This window comes from Bactrocera latifrons, unplaced genomic scaffold, assembly GCF_001853355.1.
Source record: "Bactrocera latifrons isolate USDA-ARS-PBARC rearing strain unplaced genomic scaffold, ASM185335v1 scaffold_7, whole genome shotgun sequence".
NCBI classification, from domain to species: Eukaryota; Metazoa; Arthropoda; class Insecta; order Diptera; family Tephritidae; genus Bactrocera; species Bactrocera latifrons.
In genome coordinates, this window is record NW_017537378.1 from 777,114 (window position 1) to 788,651 (window position 11,538).

The 11,538-nt window shown below is 40.2% G+C and overlaps 2 protein-coding genes across 3 annotated transcripts in view; one reads left to right on the top strand and one right to left on the bottom strand.

The window, feature by feature from the left end:
• Window positions 1–8,920, top strand: part of LOC108975844 (probable glutamine-dependent NAD(+) synthetase) — a 30,419-nt gene extending 21,499 nt beyond the window's left edge. For both annotated transcript variants that reach the window (XM_018944599.1, XM_018944598.1), the window contains exons 2-8: window positions 4,313–4,727; window positions 4,803–4,892; window positions 4,950–5,115; window positions 5,251–5,396; window positions 6,774–7,023; window positions 7,093–8,187; window positions 8,278–8,920. In XM_018944599.1, coding sequence (XP_018800144.1) covers window positions 4,582–4,727; window positions 4,803–4,892; window positions 4,950–5,115; window positions 5,251–5,396; window positions 6,774–7,023; window positions 7,093–8,187; window positions 8,278–8,745 — 2,361 coding nt within the window. In that variant the 5' untranslated portion in view covers window positions 4,313–4,581 and the 3' untranslated portion in view covers window positions 8,746–8,920. The remainder of the gene's footprint in view (window positions 1–4,312; window positions 4,728–4,802; window positions 4,893–4,949; window positions 5,116–5,250; window positions 5,397–6,773; window positions 7,024–7,092; window positions 8,188–8,277) is intronic.
• A 787-nt stretch (window positions 8,921–9,707) lies between these two features.
• LOC108975794 (probable H/ACA ribonucleoprotein complex subunit 1) lies at window positions 9,708–10,927 on the bottom strand. Its single transcript, XM_018944520.1, has 2 exons — window positions 10,455–10,927; window positions 9,708–10,399 (listed from the first exon to the last, which is right to left on the bottom strand). Exons 1-2 carry the CDS (start codon window positions 10,483–10,485, stop codon window positions 9,786–9,788), a joined length of 645 nt encoding a protein of 214 aa, XP_018800065.1. The 5' UTR covers window positions 10,486–10,927; the 3' UTR covers window positions 9,708–9,785.
• Between the last annotated feature and the right edge of the window lie 611 nt (window positions 10,928–11,538).

An 11,538-nucleotide genomic window follows, 5' to 3' on the forward strand; every position in this document is an offset into this window, starting at 1 on the left:
GTTAGCAGCGCTAAACTTTTAGCTTTGAAGCGCGTGGTGCCACGAACCCACGAACCACAGAACAAATTTCTCTTATCTTTTGCTTTAAATTAGTGGTTTAAATGGGTAAAGAAATAATAGAAAGAAATCTAAGGCATATTTCGTATATTTTATTTCGAAAAAAAAAACTTTTATATATTTTGTGTTTCCCCTTTTTTCTTCTTTTAGCTTGATACTCTAAACCCAGCGGATCTCCAACTTTCGTCTGAAAATTGCTTGAGATTTTACTGGATCTTCAAATTTGACCTTCCGCATAGAAGAACCTTATTTTCTTCCGCATTGGAACTACAGAGCTTTCTGACCATTTTTATTTATCTTGGAGTTAATTTAGATCATATCTTGGTCACCTTACAGACTGATAAGGTACTTTTCACATTCTTCAGAGCAGGTTGTGAAGCTCTTGTTTCAATTGTTACTGGATTTTTTATTGACGATCATAAAGCCACACAAAACTCCACCGGATTGTGCTTAAACGGCACTACTATGAAACGATTTGGGGGTTGCGCTAGCTTTCCCAAATGAGCTAATGCCATACCCATCACGCCGACATATTTCTCATGCCCAATACTTTGACCAGGATATAACCAATGTGGTCTTTTGAGTTCCTTACTTTTTTTGCGATACCGCGCCACTGCAATCGGTTCACTGTCAAAACGAGATAGAGGAGTTTTGTCACATTACTTTCTGTGGTACACATTTTGAAGGCACTTGGGCGTGGCTCATCAAAAACTCCTTAACCGAGGCTTTGACGTTCATAATCGTATGACTATATACAGCATCCAAGCAGGAATTGAATAACAGACTAATTTCCTTATAATTTTTTTCTTGACAATGACGAATTACGAGTATATACTAAGATAGTTGATTTTTCTTACAACAGGAGCACCATCAGGCGGTGAGACTAGGTACTTTTCGAACAGTAATTTGGGATAAACACAGTCCTCACAACTTTCCATATAATATCTGATATATGGCAACTCTTTTCTAAAAATTAATAATCGGTCCACATTTTTCGTCTCTGCTTAGGAAGGATTGGAGGGGGAATCTTTTTCTAAGGAACTCTCTGTTAATCTTAGCTTTAGCTACCGCACCACTGTAGTATTTTTCAGGCAGAACTGGCTGCTATCAAGGTGGCGGCAGACGTACTGCTACGAAGTGCAGCCTCTTTCTAATCTAACTTTGGAAAGAAAATATGTCTAGTTCCATCCTAAAATAATTTTGTGCTTGCTTAGGGAATAGTGCGCGATGGCAAATTACAAGAATGTCAAGTATTCGAAGGTCAGACTATGTATTAAGTGATTTAGATATCAAGATCGAGAAAGGCTAATTCAAGAAAATGACGTGTTTCAAATGCAAATAATTTATTTCCTATTGACCCGTTTCGGATATGTATTTCGCATCGGAACTTCTATGAAGTTTCTATTTATAGATGAAGCCGTTGTGTTGCTATTTTTGACTCGTCACCGTTGACTTGACTGCATTGGCACTTCCGTCAGAACTTCAATGCACAGTTATTCAAGTTGGAGTCAACAAAGAAAGGATATTAGAAAACAATCAAAATCAAAATTAAACCCAATGAACATCTGGTTTACAATTGTGATGAAGATAGTTGAACTCCCTCAAACACTGATGCATAAATATTGATTCAAAATAGTAAAATATATACATAAATTATTTCTAAGAAAAAAAATTTTTAAAACATTTCTAATGAAACAACTAACCTTGCAAAACTACTAGAAACTACTCAAAATAACCTAAAAGTAAAAAAATCGGTAAAAGGGAATTTTAATATGAATGTTCATAGAAAGATACCGGAATATTAGAAATATATCAGAATGTTAGAAATACTGATTACGACAGTTACGTAACGTTACTTTCTTTTGGCGTGTGTTGGACAGAAGCTAACATGACGTCATGTGCGAAAGTTCAGAGTTTATTTCGTTTATGTCATAGCGTTTTCTAATCTTTCCTCTATAACTTTGAGATAGACAGATAAATATATATAGAGAAGATTGACGAGAAATCGGGGGATACAAATTTGTTTGTAATATGATTATACAACAAATCCTTTCTACAACTTGACAGCTGATGGCATTAAAAGCGAATATGACAGTAAAATATTGGTGACAAATTTCAGTTTTTCTCCCTTACAACGGTGTTTTTGTCGCTAAAAAATTAATAAATAAATACGATTTACTGAAAATAGAATACGCAATAAACAAAACCAATAAAATCCAACGACGCAAAGCAAATCTCCATTGCTAACTCGATTATCATATTCCCAATTACATATGTGCATATGTATGTGTATGCAAGTGGTACATAATAAATCCCATCAAGTCCATATCAAACAGGCAAAACAAGATCGAACTGAATTTATGCTATGCAAATACTTACATACATACATATGTACCGTCATATTCATGCAACAACACTCGTGCGCTTATTGGAGGAGCTTTCAACGCTTGGGCTCTTTTTCATATTTGTCCTGCTGTCGAGTGACAGCACTGACAGCTGTTCAAAAAGTAAGGACTTACAGGCAGATAGCTTTTTTACATTTGGACACGTGTCATACACATGCCACTGCTGTTATATTTATGTTTGGCCGAATGTGTTTGCATAGTTCAACGGTTATTGCAACACAAATAGAAAAACTACCTACATTTCTTTGAAAGCAGTTTAAAAAGTCAGTGAATTTTTAGTTTAGCGTTATATTTTTGGAGGAAGAATTTGATAACATATTCTTCTTGTACCTACAAGTTTGGTTACACTGGCCTTACATAGACCTATAGCACCTTTTAAACGCTAGATGCAGGTTTATTATTAATACAGCCTCAAGTACACATCGAACAGAACGTCAATGTGTTTCGCGAAAATTAATAGAAACTTGATATCTACTTCTGATACTTCCTCCAGTGACTTAAACTGCAAAGCTCTTAGGTATCTAAGCCGAGCTTTAGATACGGCCAGAAATAAGCAGGTGTTCCAGCGTCTCTCTTATGCCTACTTTCCTGCACTTACGTCGTTAATCATGCCCGTATGGTCCGCATTGAATGCCAGTAAGTCGTGACCTGTGCCTGCATGCCCCTAAGACACTCCATCTCACCCTGATCCGCCTATCAGGATTTCGTTGTACACCGTTCATAGCGACTTTCGTATTTCCTGTTGTTGTTGTAAGAATTACATAAGTTGTCGTCGGTTTCGCAAGGTCACTCTCATTCGCGGCAACCCAAGCTCTTCGTCTGGAATGGAGTCGGTGAAGGAACTGATAGCTTCAGTGTGAATGGTCAGTGCTGAAGAATGGCCTCTTGATGCTCCCAGGAGGTAGTTCCACTCCAAGCAGGTGACTGCAGGGTTGATTTCTACGAAAGAACTCCAACAGAAACTGCTTAAAGAGGAGTCCATTATGATCCTTAATTAGAAGCATTCGGACCTCACTATGCAGATGTTCGATGGGATACATCAACAAGCTCCTGTCGTAATTCGTATTTCCTGAACTTTCTACGCCAGTAAAGACGAAAAGGATTAGGTCGGAAAACGGTTATGAGAATTTATATCGTAAAGAAGTTGCTTTTTTCTGCCGATCTGTTACAAAGCTGAGACTAATAAGACGTCTAGTGCAGTAAACTTTTCTTCCTGAGCTTACTACCAGCTGTCCTTAAGAAAATGCCCACCGATCTAATCATTGTACTAAGCTTTGTCGATGTCATTTCTGTCCTCGTTTTTTACAGTTTCAAATAGAATACCTAAATATTCGAAATCACAAAAGCAGCTTAATTCCAGGTAATTAATCGCAGCCCCCCTAAATTTCCACGAAACCCTATTGTGCATAATGAACTCGATTAAGCAAATCGCCATTGACGCTGTTTGATCGATACCGGCAAATGGGTGGAAATGGGCGAGTCAAAGCGACTGCCATTTCGATACATGTCGAGCTCGTTAACTAAACAACAAACTGAGGCGAACCAGACGACGACAACAAACAATAACAAAGCGAAAAGCGTCGCATAGCGTCACAGCGACTTTTGTGCTGGCATTTCGTATCCCTGCCGTTGCATTCATTTTAAGGACTAAGTGTGCGTCATCACGTGGAACTCAAAACGAGTAATTCATTATTAATTTAGACGCGCAATTTTGAGCTTATTAGCCCCCACCCTCCTGTTAATTGTGTGGGAATATTCGCAAAGTTGCAATAATTTATTTTCAAATTGAAGTTTTGAGCCAATGTCCATGCTGAAAGACTAATTTCGATTTTGTTCCACTATAATTACAGATAGTTAACTAGGACACACCTGTTGCCTGCAGCCTTTAACGCGGAAGTTGCCACATTGCGTTCAAACTCGCAACACACTCAGCCGCCTATTGACAATAAATTTTGAGGTTAACATTTTAGCGAACAACACCGTCAGCTTTAAGCCTCACAGAGGTAAACCGGAATTGATAACTGTGCGTTTGACATTTTTACTGCCACAGCACCGCCGCACGTGCAAAACTCCTCGCATTGTCACTCGTGGTGTCAGCCGCTAGTCGTCATTCAACGAAATGGGTCGCAAAATTACTGTAGCCGTGTCGACGCTCAACCAATGGGCGCTTGACTTTGAAGGCAATCTGGCGCGCATACTGCAATCCATCTTAGAGGCGAAGGATATGGGCGCCTCATACCGCACCGGACCCGAATTGGAAATAACGTAAGTCCACGCTTGTCTCACACCACTACATTCCAGAAATCTCTAATATTTTTTTTTTTAATTTTTTTGTTGTAGTGGTTACAGCTGCGAGGATCACTTTTTCGAACCCGACACATATCTGCACTCTTGGGAAGTGCTGCTGGAAATTATGCTCTCGCCGCTCTGGTAAGCTCTTTCTATACAAACTCCAACAAGCAACTCTTAACGAAGTCTCTTTTGTAGCGAAAACATGCTCATCGATGTCGGTATGCCGGTTATGCACCGCAATGTTGCCTACAATTGTCGCGTTGCCTTCTTCAATCGTCAAATATTGCTGATACGTCCGAAAATGGCGATGGCCGATGATGACAACTATCGGGAATCGCGTTGGTTCACTTCCTGGACAAAGGTGGGTTACATTTCAACCATTTCAATTTAAACAATAAATTCCAGTTCGGTCCAAAAACCGATCTCATGTCTTCTTATTTTTAAAAGTTTTACTCAATTTTCCCCAAATTAATGTTTTATCTTCCTGCTCTCTTAGTCTCTTCAAACAGAGGAGCATTATTTGCCACGCATGATTTCTCAACACACCGGACAGACGGCGGTGCCATTCGGTGATGCCGTTATCGCTACTAAAGACACATGCATCGGCTATGAGATTTGCGAAGAATTATGGAATGTTCGCAGGTAAGATTTAAGTTTATACAAAATTGGGTTCATAGGTGTGCCTTAAATTATTTAGTTCTTTTCAAAAAAAGAAAGTGGCAGATTTGAGTGGAGTAACAGTATAAAGCCCAGAAGCAGAAAGCAGATGGTTTATAGAAGATATGATAAGTCGTTACATCTTCTTTTAAACTGCGAACGGAACCCGATACAAAGATTTTCGGACCTTTGCAACCAGATCGTCCATGAAATCAGGCACAATATCTTCAACATTCTTTAAAAATATGTGAAAAGTTTTTTCTGCGGCTAAAAAAAGCGTAAAGCTGTTCTGGTTCACAACCACACCCGGAAACCTTCAAGAAAAAATCATTAAGAATTCGCCACAACAACCATCTTCTTCTTGATTAGTCGTCGTTCTTCCTTTTCGCTGCTTGGCACCAAATGGGGATACCAAGCGAAGCCAGTTCCTTCACCACCTGGTCTTTCCAACGAAATGGAGGACTTCCTCTGCTTTCCCCCGGGGGCATGCATCGAATACCTTCAGAGATGGAGTGTTTTCGTCCATTTGGGCGCCATGACCTAGACAGCGTATACAGCTCACCGCTCCATCGAATGCGGTATTCGATTGGGAAATCGGGTTCGCCTTCTTCAGTGCCATTCTGCAAGCTGGAGAAGTCTTCCCTGCAAAGTTTTAATATGCTCTGGGCGTCAGTCACTAGATCATCTCTGGGTGTTCTACAAGAGTACAACAAACTCAGGCTACAAAAAAGTGAGCAACTCTTTTGGATGAAATTCTTACTCCATGAACCCTACATATATTTTACTCTAAATCCCATCCAGCCACTTAGTTTGATATTGCTAGCTATCATTTCTAGGGAATTATGTATCGTCTCCTATGGTTCTGTGGGGAGACAAGGAGTGATGAATACAAATGAGCCCTGCAGAGCCAAGCTCATAAAGGGCACTCCGATACCGTGACCACCCAGTCCTTAGTCCTTAAAAGCATTAATATTTAGAATAGTTTAGGACATACATATGTCAGTTTCAGAACTTCACCGGCTCTTCTAACAAAAGTTTACCTTTCAACAAGATTTCGATCGCTGAGCGGTTAAGTATCAGGTTTAAATATGGATCGAAAACCCACAATTGCCATTCACTTAGTAAAGCTTAAGCTTAGGCTTAGACATAGGATTCTTCAAGAAGAAACCGTGTCCTGACTAAGAAAAAGTTAGCAACTTGATAAGAAATCAGAGTCTAATAAAGTACATCAATTAGCTTGTACAAGAATGCTGTGATATTCTATATCCTTGGAGGATTTAACTCTGAAATTCTCTCTGCATCAACTTCTAATCCCAAAGTACCCATCATCCGCTAATATAAACTCTTCCATCCAACTTTTAGTAAACATATCGATATGTCACTCTCGGGTGTCGAAATTATTGTCAATGGCTCGGGATCGTACATGGAACTGCGCAAGGCGCACATTAGCACCGATCTAATACGTAATGCCAGCTTCAAGGCAGGCGGTGCCTATCTCTTCAGCAATTTGCGCGGCTGCGACGGACAACGTGTCTACTTTAATGGCTGCTCGGCGATAGCCATGAATGGCGAAATTGTGGCACGTAGCAAGCAATTTGCGCTACAGGATGTTGTAAGTCTTCTTACTACTTCTTGATTTCTATTGCATATATACTAGAAAAAAATTTGTCTTGTCTTGCAGGAAGTCACTTTAGCTACCATTGATTTGGAAGAGATCCGCTCGTATCGAGTGTCGCAACGTTCACGCTGCACATTTTCCGCCTCGGCGCCCAACTATCCGCGCATCAACTGCGACTTTGAGATGTCAACGCACAACGACATCTTCAAGAGCTCCTCCACGCCAATGCAATGGATCTATCATACACCCGAAGAGGAAATTGCGATGGGTCCCGCCTGCTGGTTGTGGGACTATTTACGCCGCTCGGGTCAAGGTGGTTTCTTTCTGCCGCTCAGCGGTGGTGTTGACTCCAGCAGCTCTGCCACCATTGTCTACTCCATGTGTCGCATGATCGTGAATGCGGTGCAAGGCGGTGATGCGCAAGTGCTCCACGACATACGTAAAATCTTAGCTGACTCCGATTATACACCGGATAATCCGGCAACCCTGTGCAATCGCTTGCTCGTCACCTGCTTTATGGGCAGCGTGAACTCCAGCAAGGAGACGCATCGTCGCGCCACACAGTTGGCCCATCAATTGGGCAGCTATCACATCGAAATCAGCATCGACACTGCCGTAAATGCCCTATTGGGTATCTTCAATGCGGTCACCGGTCTGTCGCCGCGCTTTCGTACTCAGGGCGGTTGTGCGCGTCAAAATCTCGCTCTGCAGAATATTCAATCACGCATACGCATGGTCTTGGCCTATATGTTTGCGCAACTGATGTTGTGGGTGCGCAATCGGCCTGGTGGTCTGCTGGTGCTCGGCTCGGCGAATGTCGACGAAGCGCTGCGTGGTTATATGACGAAATATGATTGCTCGTCGGCGGATGTGAATCCCATCGGCGGCATTTCGAAAACTGACTTGCGTCGTTTTCTCAACTATGCGAAGGAGAAATTCAAATTAACCGTATTGGAGTCAATTATCGAAGCACCACCCACTGCGGAATTGGAGCCGCTGCAGGATGGTCAGCTCGTGCAAACCGACGAGCAAGATATGGGCATGACCTATGCAGAGCTCAGTGAGTATGGTCGCTTGCGCAAACAAGCCAGTTGTGGGCCGTACAGTATGTTCTGTAAGTTGGTGGCCACTTGGCGTGACGACATGAGTCCGAAAGAGGTACGAATTTGATATATATATATATATATATTTTTTTTTTTATTCTAAATAATTTCTGCTAATTGCATTCTCTAACGTTTTACCGTTTAGGTCGCCGACAAAGTGAAGCACTTCTTCCGCTGCTACGCCATCAATCGCCATAAAATGACTGTGCTCACCCCATCAGTGCACGCCGAAAGCTACAGTCCGGACGACAACCGCTTCGATCATCGTCCCTTCTTGTATCGCGCCAACTGGAGTTGGCAATTCAAGGCAATCGACGATGAGGTGGAAAAGCTACAACCCGGCTACACACCCTCCGCACAGCATATGCATCCGAGTAGCGCTGATATGGTGTCGCACGAGTCTCTACATCGTTCCTCGCATCGCTCATCCCACTTGGAATCGAAGAACTCATCGCCATTGTCGTGTTCTTCCATCGATGCTGCTGGTGCCGGCGGTATTGGTGCTGGACCCAGCGGCAGCATGGGCACATTGGGCAAAAAGTCCAGCGGCTATTCGAAGGTGCATGTGAATGTGCTCGGTAAAATTAAGGATCGCACTGGTATACCGGTTTAGGACATGTGGTTCGAGGAATGGTGTTTCGAAGTTTGTGTCACTGCGAAACTGTTGAATCGGTAGTGCATGTAGTGGAATTTTGAAAGCGGTGAGAAGGAAAAATTAACGCATCCTGCTTTTTTAGTAGTTTTAGTACACTGCTTAAGTTTGATTAGTTACTATAATGTCAGAATTTGTTCCTTAATTCATACATATTTTCCTTTTGAAATTGTTGTTCGGTGTTAATTTGTTTACAAAACAATTAACTAATTTCCTTAATTAACTAATTTACCTCAATTTTCTTAATATGTTCCTTTAATATATATTTATATTTATTTTAAGTCAAATTGTTGTTGTTATCACAGATTTTAAACTGTATTACGTTCAAAATTTTGTTATTAAAATTTGGTTTTGGTTTTCTAATTAATTAATAAAATTTCCTCACTACTTTTAATGTTTGAAATAAGTGTCAACATTTAATTTATTTATTTATTCTTTTATTTTATTTACTAACAATATTGAATTTCCCGGATACCTACAATTCTTTATCTCAACAAAATTAGTTCAAATGGTTACCCAAGTCCTGATTTGAGGTGAAGCTTCTCCCATTCTCCGCTAAACGATCCCTTTAAAATCATACCAAACAGACAACATGACCTTTTTTGATGACTATCGGTCTTCGAAGCGGCTTGAGCTGGTTTATCTCTTGCGCTTTACATTCTTGTAAACGAACCACTTTTCATCGCCAGTAAGAAGGCGCTTCAAAAATGAATAACTTCTTTGGCGTTTGGCAAGCAAATCACAGTCGTTAATGTGGAATCATCACATTGACCGATCGCAAACGAGTCCTGGTAACGAAATTTTTTTAATTGTGGAGAGAGGGATTCTAGATCATTACAGAAGTTAACGTTTTTCCTGTTTCACATATAGTAATAAAAGTGAATAGCAAGTCAAAGTCAAGAGTTAAATCCAAAGACAAAACATTTTCATATAAAATATTATTTTTATAATCTAAATTGTACAGATAATACGATTTCCAAATATAGAGTGAAATATTCGTACTACCAGCGACCTCGTCCACCGCCTCGACCTCTACCACCGCCACCGCCACCACCTCCGCCTCGACCACCGCCGCCACCTCGTCCAAAACCTCCACCTCGTCCACCGCCTCCTCCTCGTTTGAAGCCCCCACCGCCCCCGCTGTTTCCGCCACGGAAGCCTCCTCCTCCGCGACCAAACCCACCACCACGACCACCTGCACCACCATTCAGACTATTTTTCTTACTACCCTTTTTTTGTGGTGGCTTAGGCAAAAATCTCGAGATGGGTAACAACTTTGCCGGATCTATGAACAGTTTTTGATGACTTTTAAAGCTTTTTGCGTTCAAATTTTCGGATAATTTGACAGTCACGGAATAATCACGTATGGTTCCAAATATTTCATCAATCTTCCCAATTTGTTCTTTATTTTCCAAATATATCGGGGCATTGAAATAAGGAACATCCTCAATTTCCACTTTACAAACGAGATCATCTTCACATGAATAACTGTAAGAACCTAGAGGTATAACGCGATCAGGTGGTCCTTGGTCGAATCCGCGGCCCCCGAAGCGATTACCACCGCCTCCGCCTCGTCCACCGCCACCGCGATTTCCTCCACGATTCCCACGAAAGCCTTTAAAATATATATATTTAATACACGAAATCGTACAACAATTTTAAATTTATACCTCCGCCACGTCCTCCTCTATTAAACGACATTTCCTCTTTATTTTTTATTGATAAATACAATTGTTTTCACGAATTTAGTTTTTCAGTAACACTGTATTTATTAAACACGTGTAGGGCCAGTATTGCCACACTTGTTTTAAATATTAAATTTCTGTCATATGTTTTTCAAGGTTGCCGGACTAAATATACAACTTAAAATCTGTGTTTTAAGGTGATGAATGTTGCCACTCTTACAACAAAATTTTCCATTTCAAAGAAAACGCTGTCGTTGAAAAAATCTTCATATTTTGTTTTAAAAATATGGCCACGCTCATTTTCCTCATAATTGTAAACACTCTCATAGTACAACTAGTGACTTCCTTTCCGCCCTTTCTTAGGGTCCGACCATAGTGAACAAAATTTGTCAAAAGTTAAGCAGTGACAGCAGTTGAGTAGTGGTAACGAGGAAATGAGCTGTTCTCTATTGTGATCATTTGAGCAATATTGGCTTTGCTCGATTCACATATGTAGTTTTGTACACATCTAACATTTCAATTACAATTTTTTATAATATAACCTGAAATTAAACTATTCAAAAGTTTATATATTTATAAACAATAGCATTCGACACTGATTTTGAGTTAGTTTAAAAATAGCATATTTTTTAATTACAACAAAATATAGATACCGGCAACCCTGTGTTTAAGAGAGCAGTCTCTTTAAGAGAACAAACTCGTTGCTACGGAAAAAATACAATTTTGGTAAGCATTCCGTAAGATACAATAGTAGCGGTGGTGTGTTTTATTTACATTGAAACAACAAAAATGCTCAAATAGGAACAACGAAAGAGCGACAGACTTCAAGCGACATCTGTCAAATATTAAAATACACACGTTCTTACGGACACAGTTATTTAGACAGCTGCACTTCTATATAATAACGTGTTTAATATTTGACAGATGTCGCTTGAAATTTCTTGCTCTCTATGTATTCAGCACATAATTGTAATTAGTGTAAATAATAATGTGCTATTAATTAAAATTTTTTAATTTTTAATCGGTAATCTTTTTAAAAATATAAGTGTTAGCAACATTGCATATTTCT

Coding starts and splice junctions, on each gene's coding strand:
- LOC108975794 (XM_018944520.1), bottom strand. CDS start 10,485: ATGTCGTTTAATAGAGGAGGACGTGGCGGAG. Junction 10,400..10,454: donor TAGAGGAGGACGTGGCGGAG/GTATAAATTTAA, acceptor TATATTTTAAAG/GCTTTCGTGGGAATCGTGGA.